Source organism: Orcinus orca, chromosome X (assembly GCF_937001465.1).
Source record: "Orcinus orca chromosome X, mOrcOrc1.1, whole genome shotgun sequence".
Lineage (NCBI taxonomy): Eukaryota > Metazoa > Chordata > Mammalia > Artiodactyla > Delphinidae > Orcinus > Orcinus orca.
This window is the reverse complement of record NC_064580.1, coordinates 103838236-103858154: the sequence shown is the minus strand read 5'-3', so window position 1 is coordinate 103858154 and position 19919 is coordinate 103838236. Positions and strand designations below refer to the sequence as shown.

The 19919-nt window shown below is 47.6% G+C and overlaps 1 protein-coding gene and 2 non-coding genes across 3 annotated transcripts; 2 read left to right on the top strand and 1 right to left on the bottom strand.

The window, feature by feature from the left end:
• Window positions 1-10061: 10061 nt before the first annotated feature.
• Window positions 10062-10171, bottom strand: LOC117203666 (U6 spliceosomal RNA). Its single transcript, XR_004486520.1, has one exon. It is a non-coding gene; the product is annotated as a U6 spliceosomal RNA (small nuclear RNA).
• A 2339-nt stretch (window positions 10172-12510) lies between these two features.
• Window positions 12511-15324, top strand: RPL39 (ribosomal protein L39). The gene is made up of 3 exons (XM_012535192.3): window positions 12511-12650; window positions 13873-13976; window positions 15136-15324. Exons 1-3 carry the CDS (start codon window positions 12648-12650, stop codon window positions 15182-15184), a joined length of 156 nt encoding a protein of 51 aa, XP_012390646.1. The 5' UTR covers window positions 12511-12647; the 3' UTR covers window positions 15185-15324.
• On the top strand, window positions 14502-14634 carry LOC117203663 (small nucleolar RNA SNORA69). The gene has a single exon (XR_004486517.1). It is a non-coding gene; the product is annotated as a small nucleolar RNA SNORA69 (small nucleolar RNA).
• Window positions 15325-19919: the final 4595 nt, after the last annotated feature.

Here is a 19919-nt window from a genome sequence, read left to right as displayed (position 1 = left end):
CTCCAGATGCTGACAGCCCTGGAGAGTTTGCTGCTCTGGTGGAGAGAAGCGATTCTAAGGGAAGTAGGCATGAGAAATTCAAGGAGTAAGGGCAGTGGGAATAGCTACCTCCAGGGCAGTGAAAAGGGAGTGGCTTGGGCATTCATGAGGCTTTCATGCCTTCAAAATCGGGAACCACACCTCCTTGCCCAGCAGGCATATACAAGGTAGTCCTGAGGCAGTAATTTAACTCTGATTATAAATTAAGATCTAGGGCTTCCTTGGTGGCCCAGTGGTTGAGAATCTGCCTGCCAATGCAGGGGACACGGGTTCGAGCCCTGGTCTGGGAGGATCCCACATGCCGTGGAGCAATTAGGCCCGTGAGCCACAATTACTGAACCTGCGCGTCTGGAGCCTGTGCTCCGCAACAAAAGAGGCCGCGATAGTGAGAGGCCCGCGCACTGCGATGAAGAGTGGCCCCCGGGCTTCCCTGGTGGCGCAGTGGTTGAGGGTCCGCCTACCGATGCGGGGGACACGGGTTCGTGCCCCGGTCCGGGAAGATCCCACATGCCGCGGAGCGGCTGCGCCCGTGAGCCATGGCCGCTGAGCCTGCGCGTCCGGAGCCTGTTGCTCCGCAACGGGAGAGGCCACAACAGGGAGAGGCCCACGTACCGCAAAAAAAAAAAAAAAGAGTGGACCCCGCTTGCCGCAATTAGAGAAAGCCCTCGCACAGAAACGAAGACCCAACACAGCCATAAATAAATAAATAAATAAATAAAGGAGTTCCTTTAAAAAAAAATCGCAAACCCTTTAAAAAAATTGATTAATTAAAAAATAAATTAAGATCTAACTTCCTATGGTATTCACAGACCTTATCTCAACTAGTTCCATAGGAGAAAGAATAGAGGAGTTTTGTGGCCTTTTGTTGGTATATAGAGGCTCTATATGTTGCATGTTTTTATGGAGGTGGCCCAGAATTTTCTTTACTGTCTCTGGGACTGTTCTCTACATGACAAAAATTTATTATGACCATTTATATCCTTATTAAGGAAGGCAAGGTAGCAAAGACAGGCTGAGATTTGGTGAATTCTTAGAAAATATGTACCGACAATACCTAGGATTGGCCATCCTTAGAAATCTCACAGAGCTCATTTATTCATCCACCAAATATTTATTAAGCTTATACTACAGAGGCATGGTTAAATACATGATTGTTTATTGCTACTGTAATGCATGATGTATTATCTATATTTCCAGACTTTAAGGCTATCCTCCATACCTCCAGCCCTGACCAATCCCTTGATCTCAGATGCAGCTCCCTACCGGACATCACCCAATGACCCCAAATATCCCTGGCCCCAAATTGAACTCAACGTTCCTCCCATCCTCCTGCTTCACAGAGGATGTGAACCACCTACTCACTCAGCACTGAGGATCATGTCTGATTCCATCCTCACTCCCCAAGGCCGCTCAATCATCCTGTGCCATTCATCTCCCTCCTCTCCAGGCCTTCATTGCCCTAGTTCAAGCTGCCATCATTCATGCAGTCACTTATTCATTTGCCAATTTTTGAGCACACACCATGTACCATTCATGTTCTAGATTCTGGAATTACATCAGTGAACGAAACAGACAAAATTCCTGCCTTCATGGTACTTACATTGAAGTGGAGAAAGTAAATAAATCAAGCAAAATATGTATTGTTAGAAAGTGACGGGTGCTTAGGAGAAAAAATAAATCAGGGGAAAGGAGTATGATGTTCATGGATAGGGGTTGAAAGGCTTCAATGAAAAGATGACTTTTTAAAATATTTATTTATTTGGCTGCATCGGGTCTTAGTTGCTGCGTGCGGGATCTTCGTTGCGGCATGCGGGATCTTTAGTTGTGGCAATGTGAACTCTTAGTTGCGGCATACATGTGGGATCTAGTTGCCTGACCAGGGATCAAACCCGGGCCCCCTGCATTGGGAGCACAGAGTCTTAGCCACTGGACTACCAGAGAAGTCCCGAGAAGATGACTTTTGAATAAAGAGTTGAGGAGGAAATGAGATAAAGAAGAACCAGAAAAAAGAGATTCTGAAGGAGCAGGCAGAAGGATAGGAAGAAAACCAAGTGTTCTGTCCTGGAAGCCAAGTGAAGAAAGTATTCTAAGGAAAGGTCAACTAAGATAAATGTTGATAGGTCAGATCAGATCCGAGAAATTAACTTAGGATTTAGCAACACAGAGGTCACTGATGATCTTAAGTACAGTTTCAGCTTGAGTGCTAGGTGAAAACCTGATTGGAGTGGGCTCCAGAAAGGATGGGTACCCACTTAGGATGGCTGTAATTTTTTTTAATGGAAAATAATAAGCATTAGCGAGAAAAATGTGAACTCTCATGCAGTGTTGGAGGAAATGTAAAATGGTGTAGCCATTGTGGAAAATACCCCAGCAGTTACTCAAAAGGTTAAACAGAGTTACCATATGACCCAGCAATTCCACTCCTAGGTATATATCCAAAATAATTGAAAACAGTTACTCAAACATAATTGCACACCACTGTTTATAGCATTATTCATTATAGCCCAAAACACAGAAGCAACCCTAGTGTCCATCAACTGATAAATGGATAAACAAAATGATTATGTCCACACAGTGGAATATTATTCAGCCATAAAAAGGAAAGAATTACTGACACATGCCACATGAAGGAACCCTGAAAAATTGTGAAGGAAGCCAGACACAAATGGCCACATAATGTATGATTCCATTTATATGAAACGGCCAGAATATTCAAATCCATAGAAACAAAGTATGTTAGTGGTTGCCTAAGGCTGTGGGGGAGAAGGGGAATGGAGAGTGGCTGCTAATGGGCACAGGTTTCTTTTGGGGGTAATGAAAGTGTTCTGGATTAGATACCAGTGGTGGTTGTACAACCTTGTGAACATACTAAAACCCACTGAACTGTACACTTTAAAATGGTGAATTTTATGGTATGTGAATTATAGCTCAAAAAAAAAAGAATGAGGAGAGTAATTGGAAGTAGTAAATATAGACAAATCTTTCAGTTTTGTTGTAAAGGAAGGAAAAGAGCAGTAGTTGGAAAGGGAGTCGAGGTAAAGAGCAGGTTTTTAAGATGGGAGAAGCAACGGCGTATTTATTTGTGTGTTGATGGGAACAATCCAGGGAAAAGCAGGGACAGAAAGGGAGGAACTGCCAGAGGCAGGTTTCTGAATAGGTGACGGGGGTTAGGATCCATTGTAGGAACGGGATGAAGGCAGAGGATTCGAATACAGTGCTGGTAGCTGGGATGTGGTAGGTGAATTATGGAAGTTCTCCTGTCATTGCTGAAGTTTTCTCGGTGGCTAGGAAGCAAGGGCATCCCTGAGAGTGAGAATGGAGGAAGAAGGGTTAAAACTGTCATTTAGGCCAAAAGTGAACCAAGCCTGGCCACTGCCTATTTGTGTACAGCCTGCTAAGAATGGCTTTTATATTTGTAAATGATGGAAAAAATCAAAAGAATAATATTTTGTGATACAAAAGAATTCTACGAAATTCAAATTTTAGTCTCCGTAACTAAAATTTTATTGGAACCTGGTCACACCCACTAGTTTATGTACTGTCTAGCTACAGCAGCTGAGTTGAATAGTTGTAATAAACATCATATATATATGTCGCCTGCAGAGCCTAAAATATTTGCCATCAGAAAATGTTTGCCAGCCCCTGGCCTAGGCCCTTGCTGATCACAGGCCCGCAGCATGCAGGTCACCTGGGAAGGTGTCAGAATCTGTAGTCTACGAAGATCCCCAGGTGACTCATGTGCACATTAAAGCTTGAGGAGCACTGCTCTAGGAGAATGGGAGGGTGGCTGCACTGGAGAAATGTAGAACTGTGGCGTAGTCTTCAGGGCCCACTTGAAGTCAGTGGTTGTGAACCCGGAGCGAGGTCAGTCGGTTTCCTCCAGGCTCATTCAGCTGTCAGCAGCACAGGCTGTCGGGCAGGTGGAGGACTGGATTTACTAGGGTTACGGTCTCTCCAGGCAAGTACAAAGAAGGGCAGGGTGCGGACGAGTGAGCGGCTGATACAATTTAAGCTAAATAAGGAGGGAAGAGGAGACACGGAGGGGCAGCGGAAGGAACAGGGAAATGGCATAGCTTCAATGGAGGGGTGGTCCCGGTGGGGTGGGAGCATCGTCGTCAGTGCTGGGGTCCTAGAGAAAGTCAGCTGCAAGGACAGCAGAGAGTGGGATCATGCCAAGGTCAAAGGGCTGGCAAGGGAGCAAGTGGCTGCGGTGCAGCGGAGGACGGGGTCACCGGAGGAGAGGAAGCCAAGGGGCCGCAAGTGGGTACTGAATTCACCAGGAACCGTGACAAGGAGCAGTGTTGGAGAGAGCGGCAGTGAGCCAGGAGCTAAATCTGCAAGGAATGACAGAGACTGGGAGGGACTGGGAAGCAGCTGCAACAAAAAAGAGCATCTTTGTGCTGGGACTGCAGCAGTGGCCCCCGTGGGTCTCCTTGCTTCCACTCTTACCTCCGCTACCATCTGCTCTCGGCACAGCTGCCCAAGCGATCTTTCTAAAATAACCACATAACTGCTGCTTGCCCTTCAAAAGCTTTCAACGGCTCCCATTTGCCTTCAGCAGTCATTTTGAAGCTCTACTCTGAGGAACCCTCTTGGCTGGGCAGAAGTGCTTCAGGGGTTCCTCAAACAAGAAGTGTCCAAGTCAAACAGTGAAGCTGTCAACTGCCCTGAGGGGCCTGTTCTTCTGTTTTGTCTGTTTGAGGTATTTGACTTCATTTGTTGATTCATTCATTCATTAAATATTTATTGAGCACCTGCTATGTGTGAGGCACTGTTCTAGGCTCGGAGAAGACAGCAGTGAACAAAACACATAATCCAAGCCCTCATGGAATTTACATTCTAGGGAGGGAGTCAGGCAATAAAGAAAGAAAATAGGGACTTCCCTTGTGGTCCAGTGGTTAAGACTCTGCACTTCCAATGCAGGGGACTGGGTTTGATCCTTGATTGGGGAACTAAGATCCCACATGCTATGCAGCCAAAACTTAAAAAAAAAAAGAAAAAAATATACGTGGTGTTGTAAGCTCCACGGAGAACAATAAAGCAGGAGTGGGGGGGGGGTGGGGGGGGGGGAACGCTCAGTGAGGGCAGACGCTGCGCTTTTATTTTTTAATTTTTTACTTTTTTGTGGTACGCGGGCCTCTCACTCTTGTGGCCTCTCCCGTTGCGGAGCACAGGCTCTGGACGCGCAGACTCAGCTGCCGTGGCTCACGGGCCCAGCCGCTCCGCGGCATGTGGGATCTTCCCGGACCGGGGCACGAACCCGCGTCCCCTGCATCGGCAGGCGGACTCTCAGCCACTGCCCCACCAGGGAAGCCCGACGCTGCGCTTTTAGATGGAGAGGGCGGTCAGGGAAAGCCTCAAGGAGAAGGGGGTGTGAATCAAGCCCTGAAGAGACTGACGGAGGAAGCTCCCAGGCAGAGGGAACAGCAAGTGCGAAGTCCCCAAGACAAGAACGTAACGGCCAGTGTGGCCCAAACAGAGTGAGCTGAAGGTGAGAGCAGCTGGAGATGAGGTGGGGGGGGGGGGGGTGGGCGGGGTGAAAGGGCCTGATGGCACTTGCCCCTTGCAGGCCGTTGTATGGACTTGGATTTTTACCTGAGTGAAATTAGCCATTAGAGCCCCTCTGAGCAGAAGAGTGATGCGATCTGACAGGTTTTAATAGGATCACTCTGGCTGCTGTGTTGAAAAGACAGTGTAGGGGGCAGGTCAGAAGAAGGGAGATTTTTGTAATGATCCAAGTGAGAGATGGTGGTGTGTCTTTTTTTTTTTTTTTTGGCTGGGTTGGGTCTTCGTTGCTGCGTGTGGGCTTTCTCTAGTTATGGCGAGTGGGGGCTACTCTTCGTTGTGGTACACGGGCTTCTCATTGCAGTGGCTTCTCTTATTGCAGAGCATGGGCTCTAGGCATGGGGTCTTCAGTAGTTGTGGCTCGCGGGCTCTAGAGAGCAGGCTCAGTAGTCATGGAGCACGGGCTTAGTTGCTCCGCGGCATGTGGGATCTTCTTGGACCAGGGCTCGAGCCCGTGTCCCCTGCATTGGCAGGCGGATTCTTAACCACTGCGCCACCAGGGAAGCCCTCATCTATAGTTTTATCTGTAGATCCATATAAAAGTATTTTTAATTTATATTGAAATATAACACCCATAGAGAAAAGCACACGAACCTGAAGTGTACAGCTAGATGAATTTTCACAAAGGGAACACACCTACAGAACTAGCACCCAGATCAAGAAACAGAGTATGACCAGCGCCTCCTCCCCCCAAGGATAACCACTATCCTGACTGCTAATGGCACAGATTAGTCTTGTCCGGTTTGTGTCTTTATGTAAATGGAATCATACAGTATGCATGCTTCTGTGTCTGGCTTCCTTTGTTCCACATTTGTGGATGTTTGTGAGATCCATCCGTGCCACTGTGGGTAGCTGTAGTCTGTTCATTCTCATTGCTGTATAGGAGCGGTTCACAAATGTTTTAGTCTTAGGACCCCTTTACACTTAAAAATTATTGAGGACTCCAAAGGGCCTTTGTTTGTGTGGATTATATCTATCGATATTTACTGTATTAGAAATTAAAACTGAAAAATATTTAAAACCCAAGAACACACAAACACACATTCTATTATTGTGTGTCAGAGCAATGAAGTTATTACAAGTCATGGAGCCTCTTGGAAACTCCACGGTACACCCGTGAGAGGACAAGAGTGAAAGAAGCAGATGACTTCTTTGTATTATTATAAAAATAGTTTTGGGGCTTCCCTGGTGGCGCAGTGGTTGAGAGTCCGCCTGCTGATGCAGGGGACACGAGTTCGTGTCCCGGTCTGGGAAGATCCCACATGCCGCGGAGCGGCTGGGCCCGTGAGCCATGGCCGCTGAGCCTGCGCGTCCGGAGCCTGTGCTCCGCAACGGGAGAGGCCACAACAGTGAGAGGCCCGCGTACCGCAAAAAAAAAAAAAAAAAAAAAAATAGTTTTGACCCTGCAGACCCTCCAAAAGGGTCTTGAGAATCCCCCAGAGTTCCCTGGATCACACTTTGAGAACCATTGCTGTATAGTAGCCCTTGGTAAATATACCACAGTTTATCCATTCAGCTGGAGAAAGATAGTTTCCTGTTTGGGGCTGTTAGAAATAATTCTTCTATAAGCAACTGAGTACATACATTTTTTCAAACTTTAAAAAAAAATTATTGGGGGCTTCCCTGGTGGCACAGTGGTTGAGGGTCCGCCTGCCGATGCAGGGGACACGGGTTCATGCCCCGGTCCAGGAGGATCCCACATGCCGCGGAGCGGCTGGGCCCGTGAGCCATGGCCGCTGAGCCTGCGCGTCCGGAGCCTGTGCTCCGCAACGGCAGAGGCCACAACAGTGAGAGGCCCGCGTACCGCAAAAAAAAAAAAAAATTATTATTTATTTTTAGGTCGCGCCCTACGGCATGTGGGATCTTAGTTCCCTGACCAGGAATCGAACCTGTGCCCCCTGCCTTGGGAACATGGAGTCGTAACCACTGGACCGCCAGGGAAGTCTCAGAAATGACCAATTCTTGAGCTCACCACCCTCTCTCACTGCCCTCCTTTGTCTCCTCTTCACACCCAAACGTCCTAAAAGCCTCTCCTCCCCACAAGCCCTGCCCCCACTTCACCACCCACTCTTTCTCCTCTTGCCCCCTTCCTCACATCCCGTGTATACTGCCCAACTTCCAAGGGCACCAGGGAGCACCCTATGTCAAATCCGGGAGCCTCTTCACAGCCGTTGTCCTTTCTGACCCTATGGGACCCAGCTCTGTGGAATTCCAGCCCCTGAAACTTGCCTCCCTGGCTCCAGCCAATCAGGAGGTACAGCACATTGGCTTGTGACTGGTGGCATGCTGTTCCTTCTAGCTGGAATGCCCTTCTCCCCACTTCCCATGTCCTGATCCCACCTGTCTTAGTTGGTGAGAGCTGCCATGACAAAATACCACAGATTGGGTGGCTTAAACAACGGAAGTTTCTCACAGTTCTGGAGGCGAGAAGCCTGAGATCGAGGCATCAGCAGGTCTGGTTTCTCCTGAGGCCTCTCTCTTTGGCTCGCGGGTGGCCGGCCACCTTCCTATTGTGTCCTCACATGGCCTTTCTGCATGCACGCGAGCATCCCTGGTGTCTCCTTGTGTGTCCTAATCTCTTCTGATGAGGACACCAGTCAGACTGTATGAGGGCCCACACTAGGCAGCCTCATTTTTAAAAAATATTTATTTATTTATTTGGCTGTGCCAGGTCTCAGTTGCAGCATGTGAACTCTTAGTTGTGGTATGTGGGATCTAGTTCCCTGACCAGGGATCGAATCCAGACCCCCTGCATTGGAAGCGTGGAGTCTTAGTCACTGGAACACCAGGGAAGTCCCTAGCCAGCCTCATTTTAACTTGATTACCTCTGTAACGACCCTACCTCCAAATAAAGTCACATTTTGAGGTACTGCATAAATTTCAAAGTCAAACTGACCAGATTTGCTGACAAATTGGATATGGGATGTGAGAGAAAAGAGAAGAGTGGATGGCTTCCCTGGTGGTGCAGTGGTTAAGAACCCGCCTGCCAATGCAGGGGACACAGGTTCAATCCCTGGTCCGGGAAGATCCCACATGCCACGGAGCAACTAAGCCCATGAGCCGCAATTACTGAGCCCACGAGCCGCAACTACTGAAGCCCTCGCACCTAGAGCCTGTGCTCCGCAACAAAAGAAGCCTCAGCAATGAGAAGCCTGCGCACGCAACGAAGAGTAACCCCACTCGCCACCACTAGAGAAAGCCCACGCGAAGCAATGAAGACCCAACGCAGCTAAAAATAAAATTTAAAAAAATTTTTTTAAAAAAGAGGAAGTATTTTTTTAAAAAGAGAAGAGTGGAAAATAAATTTTGGCCTAAGCAACAGGAAGAATGGAGGTGCCATCTGCTGAGATGGGAAGGACTTTTGAGGGAGCCAGCTGACGGTGAAATATCAGGAGTTCTGTTTGGGACACATTAAGTTTAAAGACATCTATTAGACATCCAGGTGGGGACGTTGAAGGTAGTAGTTCAAGGAGACATCCAGGCTGGAGACATACATTTGGGTGTCGTCAACCAAGAGAGTATTTAAACTTTTCTCTTTTTTTTGGCCGTGCTGTGTGGCATGCGGGATCTTACTTCCCTGATCAGGGATCAAACCCGTGGCCCCTGCAGTGGAAGCGCCGAGTCTTAACCACTGGGCCTCGGGGGAAGTCCAAGAAAACATTTAAAGCCATGATGTTGGATGAGGTCACCAAGGAAGGGAGTGTATATAGAAAAGAGAAGAGGTCCAAATCTGAACCTCAGGGCTCTCCAATGTTAAAAAGTAAGTGAGATAAGGAAGAATCAGCAAAAGAAACTCAGAGCGGGTGCCATGCAATGCAGAAGGAAAGAACAACAAGTGTCCTATAAAGCTGTAAGAATTAAAAGGATGATTTATATAAGCTCTTAGCACAGTGTCAGTCCCACTCTAAACCGGAGGAAATGGTAGCTATGATGACGATGATGATGACGATGATAATTCATCTACTAAAGGCTTATTTGTTGCTCCTTCCTTCTGGTCACCAAAAAGAAAATACTGGCTCTTAAGTAAATAATAAAAATCCAAGGTAAGAAGCCCAAGGTCTCACTTGAATTAAATGTAAATTTGGATGAGGGTCTGAATCTAAAAACTGGGTGGGATTAAAGTAACTAAACTGTTGCTGTTAAAAACTGGTAATTATTCGGGAATTCCCTGGCAGTCCAGTGGTTGGGACTCCGTGCTTCCACTGCAGGTGGCACAGGTTTGATCCCTGGTCGGGGAACTAAGATCCCGAAAGCCACATGGCGTAGCCAAAAAGCAAACAAAACCCCGGTAATTATTAAATTGGGCTCAAGCTTCCTATGGTTTCTGTATTCCCTCTCTAGATCTAAGGCACCAGCATCCAGTTGCCCAAGGCAGAGACCTGGGACTAAGACCTGTTAACTTTATGTCACAATCACCTTTTTTTTCCCCACATATGTAACCATTTGAGAACATTCAAAAAAATATGGAACGCTGCCCCAATTTGCGTGTCATCCTTGCGCAGGGGCCATGCTAATCTTCTCTGTATCCTTCCAATTTTAGTATATGTGCTGCCGAAGCGGGTACCACAATCACCTCTTGATCTTGTTTCTTCTTATTCAACGTCATGGTGACTACCTTACTTTGTGCCACCATCACTTCTTTTTTTTAAAAAAATAAATTTATTTATTTATCTAACTCTTTTTTTAAAAAAATTAATTAATTTATTTATTTTTGGCTGTGTTGGGTCTTCGTTTCTGTGCGAGGGCTTTCTCTAGTTGCGGAGAGCGGGGGCCACGCTTCATCGCGGTGCACGGGCCTCTCTTGTTGCGGAGCACAGGCTCCAGACGCGCAGGCTCAGTAGTTGTGGCTCACGGGCCCAGTCGCTCCGCGGCATGCGGGATCCTCCCAGACCAGGGCTCGAACCCGTGTCCCCTGCACTGGCAGGCAGACTCTCAACCACTGTGCCACCGTGGGAGCCCCCCACCATCACTTCTTGTTTAGGCTATTTCCAAAGCCTCCTACTTAGTTTGTTTGTTCTACCATCTGTCACTACCCCAATCCAGGGATTCGAAACCATTTTTGTGCCATAGAACCATTTGGCAGTCTGAGAAAGTTTCTGGACTTATTTTCAGAATTAAAAAAATGTATTTTATTTTATTTTTGGCTACGTTGGGTCTTAGTTGCGGCATGCGGAATCTTTATTGTGACATGCGGGATCCTTTGTTTTGGCACGCGGCTCTCTAGTTGTGGCTCACATGCTCAGTAGTTGTGATACACAGGCTTAGTTGCCCCGGAGCATGTGGGATCTTAGTTCCCCAACCAGGGATCGAGCCCGCGTTCCCTGAATTGGAAGGCAATTCTTAACCACTGGATCGCCAAGGAAGTCCCTCAGAATCGTTTTGTGGTTTTTTTAAATAAATTTTATTTATTTATTTTTGGCTGCATTGGGTCTTCGTTGCTGCAGGCAGGCTTTCTCTAGTTGCGGCGAGCGGGGGCTACTCTTCGTTGCGGTGCGCAGGCTTCTCATTGCGGTGGCTTGTCTTGGTACGGAGCACGGGCTCTAGGCGCGCGGGCTTCAGTAGTTGTGGCCCGTGGGCTCCAGAGTGCAGGCTCAGTAGTTGTGGCGCACGGGCTTAGTTGCTCCGTGGCATGTGGGATCTTCCAGGACCAGGGCTCGAACCCGTGTCCCCTGCATTGGCAGGCAGATTCTTAACCACTGCGCCACCAGGGAAGTCCTTCTCAGAATGTTTTTAAATGCATAAAACAAAGTACACAGGATGATAAAGAAAACCAATCACACTGCGATACAGCTATCAAAATATTTTCTAAAAGAAATGTGTACTATAGCAACATACAGGATTAACAGAGTTCTTGTGGGTCTACTGTAATTTCAAAGAAGTGATGAGTACATAAATGATATTTCGAGACATCTGCATCAACTGCAGTGTGATATGAAACCATCTTTGATTTCTATTGGTGACCAAGTCACAGGTACTGCTAATGTCACTGTAGTTTGTTGTCTACATTTGTAAATAAAGAAAGCACTACATTTCAGAGTTTGATGAAAACGAAGTTGTGATTTTTTTTCCATCCACGTTCGTACCCTGTGAATTCTATACATTGACCCTTGTGGACCCCAGGTTAAAAACCCTTACCTTAATCTATTGGTGCAAAAATGCTTGAAGTGACTGTAGAGATCTTTATTCCTAAATGGGGAGAAGAAAAAGATGAAAACGGGGAACATTAACATCCAAAACGTGTGCCATTAATTCCTGTACATTTTGCCAAAGGTGGGTTACAAAGTCAGTCTGAGCTTCCTAGCAGCCAAGGGAATGTTCTGTCCAGAACTTTCTCAGTTTAAAACCTTGATTGGGGCCGTGATCCTTAGTACTCTGCGTTGTGTAAAACCTTGATTGGTTATACAGTGCTGTATGTCAATTATATCTCAATATAACTGGAAAGGAAAAAAAAACCCCTTGATTGGCAGCCTCTTGCCTAGTCTAATGCCCCATGGCCAACACCACTGTACATTCCCATCCCGCACGGCCCAGCCTAGTGGACACAACCGCCGAGAAAGAGCCGGGGGCCAACCCCCTAGTCCACTCCGGCGGGGCGTTCCCAGCCCCCACCCCTAGGCGCGCTCCCTCCCAAACGCAGGACCGAAGTCCCTTGCGCCGGGACATAACCTCTTCCCCGCCCTCCTTGGAGATAGCCCCGCCCACTCCGCTCCTCCCGCCTTCGGAAGGGTTTCTGCCTTGGCAGTTATCACGGACTGTGTGTCTCACCCATGACACAGGGTGCCCCTGGCACACTAACGGGGTCCTGAAAAACCCGATTACGGAACTGAAGCAAAGGGAATTCCATTTCGCACGAATGAGCGCAGTTTCCCACGGCCTCACGGTAGCTTGCGCAGAGAGCGGCCGCCAGGGGGCGATGGTTGGCTCATGGCGTGTCCTCCCCAAGCCCGGCCCCCGGCGGCGCCCTCTAAAACACGTACTTCCGCTTGATTCTCCCTCTTTTCTCTTGTCCTCCATTCTATCTGCGGCTGGATTTGATCATCGCCATGGTAAGTCCATCCATTACCATCGGGTCTGGGGTGGCTTTCCGAGATCTGAGGTCCCCGCGAGCTCGCCGGTGCCGCGGGCTGCGCCGATGTGCGGGACCCTTTTTAAGGCCTTTTCCAGAGGAGATGGAGTTGGGCCACGGCTCCAGTCCGCGGGCCTGCTGGGAAGCGAGCGAGCACCTGGGGAGGGGCGGGCTGTGCCGGCCCCGCGAGGTCCGAAGGGGCGCTCTGTGCTCCAGGCCACTGCTCAGGCGGGCAGGGATTCCCGTTTTTCCCGGAGCGAACTCTGTTTCGGGGGCAAGAAGAGAAGTCGAGGGGGTACCCCAGAAATCGTGGCCTGACTTCGGGCTGCCTGCGACACGCGGGATGTTCCTGGCATCGAAAAGGCAATGTAGGCTGCTGGTTTTCGAAGAGTGTTTTTACTTGGGTGCCAGGATCCTTCCACGCTATGAGATTACAGGACTTTTTAGCCCTTTGTTAAGGGACTTGAACGTCACCTCGTAGAAACGCCTGGATCAAGGGGTGATGTGCTCTGAATGTGACGGGAAGCTGGGAAAGTCATCCTTGGGAAAGTGACGTTTTAAATAGAGTTAGAATTAATACCAAAATGGTCAGAGGGCTAGAACAGATTTACCGAAAGTCAGGGACTTTGTGTAAATCTTTTTTTTTTTTTTTTTGCCGCTCCGTGTGGCTTTTTGGATTCCCGACCAGGGATCGAACCGGGGTCCCCAGCAGTGGAAGCGTGGGATCCTAACCACTCGACCACCAGGGAAGTCCCAGTACTCTGGTGTATAAAATAGTGCGCTGAGACTCACTGACTTGCAAGGGATTGTTCCTGAAAACCACGTGCTTTAGTCCCCGCCATCTCTGACTATAGTCCTCTCAGTCCTGGGTTGACAGCAGGGAAGACTGGAACACGCCCTAGCCTTGGAGCAGAGAGGACCTGGGTTTGAATCCCAGCCAAATCTGCACATTAATACTCTGCTTTGGGGCAGGTTACCTACCTCCCTGACTACTGATTTTTCTTTGAACAGTGGGAATTATGGTATCTGCCTCCGGAGAAGTGAGGAACAAAGCAAAGGGCAGTGATGGGTTTAGCATCGAGAGGGTTGTTCTTGGTATATGTTAAGCATTTGAATATTTGTTGGATTTAGGGAGTTCTTGACTTTGAATCATTGGAGCAAGTTCTGGTATTGCTGTTAAATTGATTGCATTTCCTTCCCAGTCTTCTCACAAGACTTTCAGGATCAAGAGATTTCTGGCTAAGAAACAAAAGCAGAATCGTCCCATTCCCCAATGGATTCGAATGAAAACTGGTAATAAAATCAGGTAAAGGCAAACACTCCCCACCCTTGTGTTTTGTTGAACTTAGGATTACTTTGGGGGTGTAAATGCACAATTGAAAGTTATATGCAGTTTAATTCGTCCTGAGCCACCATTCTGAAATTCTTTTGGGGTTTTTTTTTTTAATGTGCTTCTTCTGGGTTTCTGGACACAGTCAGCCCACAGCTGAGCTTAGGGGCAGACACTCCTCCAATATTTGTTAATTTCCTTGTCTTCAGTCTGAGCCAGAACATAAGATGGAAGGCCCATTTCCTTAATTCATTTAGCCAGTTACACATGTGAAATCACCACCCACTGTAGCTTTATAGGCCAATTAATTGCAACCTTTGGTTTATCGTGTCCTCATCCAATGATGTTAGGACCTGCCTTTATAGTTGTGAGGAGTGAAAGAAATGTATATAAAGCTCAGTGCCTAGCTCAATAGAGGGTACCTGCAGTTATCAGATGCTGGTCTCTTGCTCTGTGGTCTGCCTTTTTGTGTGTGTGTTGTCTAACTTTTAAAATGTATTGAAAGCAGGTTGCAATTACAGTGCTCCGTTTCGTGGAAGTACTGACATAATCCTGCTGAAAGAAAATCTGTGTTGATCATTTTTGATTTTGCCTTTTATGGGGGTAAAATCATGACAGATTGACATGAACATTTCTGAGATGGCCTTAGCTCTGCAAATAACTTGGCTGTGGTATTGAAGTGACTGAGGGTGTTAATGTAGTATTAAAATTATGCAAGAGCTTTTTTGTATGTGTGACCTATTATGTAGAATTACTGGTTTTGACATAATTTAGAAGGGGAGGTTATATGTCTCTGGGTCTACCCCAGGTCTGTTGAATCAAAAGTGAATGAGCGTACACTTGGGGAGAGGAGAGAGCTTCTCCACTACTTAGTCCCTATAAGGAACCAGTGTATGTTTTCCTTAGCCTGGAATCATTTTGAGAGGTAAAAAATTGCTTTGACTAGTTCTTTAACACATCTAGCAAATCGTTTTTTACTCTCCAAAAAGAGCTCCAAACTTGTTAACGGTAGGGAAAGTGGAACGCTTTTTCTTTCAAAGATTTTTATGGTACTTCAAGGCAAGGTTTGTGGTCAGTAAGAGCAGCTAAATTGAGGTCAGACTGCCTTTGTAATTTGTGATTTCCTTCTGTGTAGGTACAACTCTAAGAGAAGACATTGGAGAAGAACCAAGCTGGGTCTATAATGAGCCTCACATATGAATTCACACACATTATCAGAACATCACTAGTGTCTGGAACAGCTGCCTGTGTTTGATGCTCTCTCCTCTTGAGCTTTCCTCATCACTGCTCACTGTGTAGCTCTGTAATAAACATGTGAACCTTTTGTTGGAACTGTTATTGTATTATTCTGGTTTGTGATGATGTACTGAATAAATACTCCTCCTATCAGATGTAACACAGGACTGTCCAATGATAGAAATGTTCTCTAGTTACCAGGTACTTAGAAGTATGTCTAGTAAAAGTAAGGAACTGGTTTTTTTAGATTTTGTTGTTTAATAGCTCCCTGTAACTTGCAGCTCTTATACCTACTGTTATGGGAAGTGCATGTATGTGTCATCCTCATACCTGAGGGTAGCACCTTCTTAAAATAAAAGGCTTTTGTGGGTGGGGGGCATGCCACGATGCAGGCAGGGTCTTAGTTCCCTGACCAAGGATCGAACTCGTGCAGTCTTAACCACTGGACTGCCAGGGAAGTCCCATAAAAAGCATCTTCATATACTATTCTGTGGTGCCAGTCCTCAGAGTAGGAATCATGTGAGCCAGGGATTGGCAAACTGGTCTGCTGACTGTTTTCGTATGGCCTGTGAACTAAAATTATGCATTTTAAAATTTATTTTAAAATAAATTTATGTATTTATTTTTGGCTGCGTTGGGTCTCTGTTGCTGCGCACGAGCTCAGTAGTTGTGGCGCACGGGCTTAGTTGCTCCATGGCATGTGGGATCCTCCCGGACCAGGGCTCGAACCTGTGTCGCCTGCATTGGCAGGCCAATTCTTAACCACTACCGTGCCACCAGGGAAGTCCCTCCATTTTTATTATTTATTTATTTATTTATTTATTGCAGTATGTGGGCCTCTCACTGTTGTGGCCTCTCCTGTTGCGGAGCACAGGCTCCGGACGCGCAGGCTCAGCGGCCATGGCTCACGGGCCCAGCCGCTCCACGGCATGTGGGATCTTCCCGGACCGGGGCACAAACCTGTGTCCCCTGCATTGGCAGGCGGACTCAACCACTGCGCCACCACGGAAGCCCGGCCCTGCATTTTTAAATGGTTGAAAGAAATCAAGAGTATTTTTGACATGTAATACCTTCGAATTTACAGGCCAGGCACTATTCTTAGGTACTTGAGTTTAACTGATGGATAGACAGATGTACGTTAGGCTAGTAATGGGCCAATTCACAGGCCATATCTAATGTCTGGGAAAGATGGGAGAAAGCCAGAGTGCCCCAGCTAGTTACCTGTGGAATTAGGCTGGAACTGCCGCAGAGGAAGGGGGTCAGGTTTAGTGCTAACTCCCTACCCAGCTTGTAGGGAGCCTGCACTGGACAGAGCCGATAAAGCAAGTGACAGGAGCTGTCAGAGTGCAGCAAATGGTGGTTGCACCCCTTGCACAACCGAGGGGCCCCTGACCTGTAACCAAACTAGGAGGCTCATGACCACGGTCCTTAAGAAGCACCACTGTGCTCACCAGAATTTTGAAGGGTGGGCTGCAGAATACCCACCAGCCCAAGAACGTGGGAGCTGCCAACAGATCTTGGAAAAACGCTTCCACTTCCTTTACAAGCTCCTAGATTTCAAATATTTTCTCTTATTGCATCAGTGTTTCCTTCATATTCAAAGACAGCTGCCACTGTGTGAACAGCAGTTGGTAAATGTTAATGTGCTAAAAATGTTATTCAAGTCCAAGGCAGAGGGACTTGATACAATTAATTGACAGTCATGTGATGGAAATTTCTAACCATTTTGGAGTATTAGGAATACCTCACCCTCACCATTCAGAGTAGGTAGGCTCCTCGCTGAGCCCGGGGAGGTTATGACAAGGCCAAGGTCACATGGCAGAGGGAGCTTTCTCTATAGACCTTGAATAAGGAGGATTAAAATTGAAAGGGAAAATGATGGACACCAGGGTTGGTTGGCCGTGTAAAAGGGGTTTCTTTTGAGCCTGGGGTTGGACACAGGTCCTGGATCCAGTGGTTCCTCACTGCCTCGTGCAGTAAGTGCCGGTATTTGTTTCCTCGGTGGACTAGATTGCTGCTTCCTGAAGGGAGGAATGGGAGCTTTGAGATATTTAGGACTTATATTTACCTATAAGAGGTGCAGCATAAGATCAGCTTTTAAAAGACAGTCAACTCCGTGGTGATGCTGGCCATCCCTCGATGGCCTACTGAGAAGCAGGCAGCAGCAGAGTGGTGGCCAAGAGTTAGCAGTCTGGAGTGGCAAGACTGCATAGTCTGCATTCAAATCTGGCTCTTCATGCACCAGCTGTAAGCCTCAGTGTCATCTGCAATGTGGGACCTCCCTCAGAGGGCTTTGAGGATGAAGTTAATAACGCACTGAAGCAGTTGACTCAGCGCCTAACTAGGAAACGGGGAAGAGGAATGGGGAGTAAGCAGGATTAAAGTTTTGGTGTGGACCCCTCCCCAGCAGACGTGGGCTGTATGCTGGATAAAGCAAAAATAAGACACAGGGACCGAAGACAGTGGGAAGGGGCAGGTTGTCAGGGGGGACATCAGGCAGAGCTGGCATGGAGTTGGTGCTTAGTGTCAGCCTTTGGAGAGATGCCAGTTCCCTTCTAGTTCCAGGATTTGAATTTGGAGTAGAGTAACCCCTCGAGGTCTTGGAAAGAAAGGAGGTAGGGTGACTTGAGGACGAAAATCCTGGGCCTTACACTCACCTCCAGGTGAATCCCACCTCTGTTACTGAACCAGCTGTGGAAACATCAGGAGACTTATCCAGAATCATACCTACTTCGGGTTTGTAAGGATTGAATGATAATGTCGGTCAAGGATCAGTCCTAGCAGATAATTCTCCCATTTTACAGATGAAAAAAAGTTAAACAATTCTCAAACAAGAAAATAAAATTTAAAAAAGAGAAGGGCTTCCCTGGTGGCGCAGTGGTTGAGAGTCCGCCTGCCAATGCAGGCGACACGGGTTCGTGCCCCGGTCCGGGAAGATCCCACGTGCCGCGGAGCGGCTGGGCCCGTGAGCCATGGCCGCTGAGCCTGCGCGTCCGGAGCCTGTGCTCCGCAACGGGAGAGGCCACAACAGTGAGAGACCCGCGTAACGCAAAAATAAATAAATAAATAAATAATAAATAAATAAAAAAGAAGAAAAGGGAATTCCCTGGCAGTCCAGTGGTTAGGAATTGGTGCTTTCATTGGCCAGGGTAAAAAAAAAGTCCCACAATTCTCATTCCTGCTGATAGCAACTAACAGTTTGAGTACTTAACATGGCAGGTAGCTGCTGTCAGCAGGAATGGCAATGAGAACCAGATTGAACAGGAAGTAGATTTTCTTGGAAAGAACAGGGTGAAGTATTAACCATTTACCCTTCCCTGAGGGTGTTTTAGCCCAGAGAAGCAAACATGAAGCCCCTGCTTATACAAAACGTTGGGTATTTGGGGAGCCAGAGGCAAGTATGACCCTCACAGGTATTGCAGTCAAGAGAGCGTGCCGTGCATCTGTACCTGTGCACATCAGATATGCCCGTCTGGGAACGGAGGGAGGGAGGGTGGGTGGCAAACCCTCGGAGAAAACTAATCGATGCCTTAACGTGTGAAGGTGAAGGAGGAATGGTGAAGGAAAGGGTGAAGGAGGAATGACTTGCCTGGGGAGTTGCGGGAAGGCCTCACCCAGGTTCACGAGGAGGCAAATGGTGTGTGTGTGCGCATGCGTGGTTGGTAGGTAGGTAGCTGGGGCTTAAGGCACTAGGGAAAGAATCTGGAGAATCGGGCACATCATGAAAACTCAGGCATAACGAGTAGGGAATGGCACTGTTCTCACTACTCACCCTCTGTAGGAGCACCTCATTCACCACACTGGTGGGCCGACACCTGCACTTGAACTATGGTCACTGATGAGGCCACCTGCAGCTGCATGTCCAAAGCTGTCACTTGAGACCCAGGAGCAGTGGGACAGGACTTGTGCCTCAGCCTGACCCTAAGTGGAACTGCGTTCTCTCTTTTTTTAATTAATTAATTAATTGATTTAGTTGTGGCTGCATTAGGTCTTTGTTGCTGCACGCGGGCTTTCTCTACTTGTGGCGAGCGGCGGCTACTCTTCATTGCAGTGCACAGGCTTCTCATTGCGGTGGCTTATCTTGTTGCGGAGCACGGGCTCTAGGCGCGCGGGCTTCAGTAGTTGTGGCACTGCGCCACCAGGGAAGTCCCAGCCCCATTTAATGTTAACACATGGCTAATCGTGAAAGCCACAGTCACAGTGCAACCTACCTTACTGTTTAAATGAAAGAAGACAGGCATTACCAACAGTTAGGTACCAGAGTAACTGAAGTAAGACAAGATATAGTCCCAGTTTTACAGCTACAATGAGCCTGCTACTAACAAACCACGTCAGCTTTGGGGACTTCAGTTTTCTGCCGCTCAAAATGAGGAAACTGGTTCTAAATCATGAACCTCTAATGCTACATTTGTAAGTCTCTAAATGTATATCTGATTCATTAGAAAAAGTGTTTCCACTGGGGCCACCAAAGGGAGAAAGGCATTGGAACAGAACGCAAATGACCTACAAAGAAACAACTATTAGTTTAATCAGAAAGCCTGTGGATCTAGTTCAAGGTCAGCTGCCTCCGACTCCCACTTGTTCATTCCGCAAACACCCAACACAGACTACGAGGTGGATGCATGGCGCTGGGTGCTGGGTGCTGGGCTGCAGGGGTGAGCCACATCCACAGGCCCCCATTTT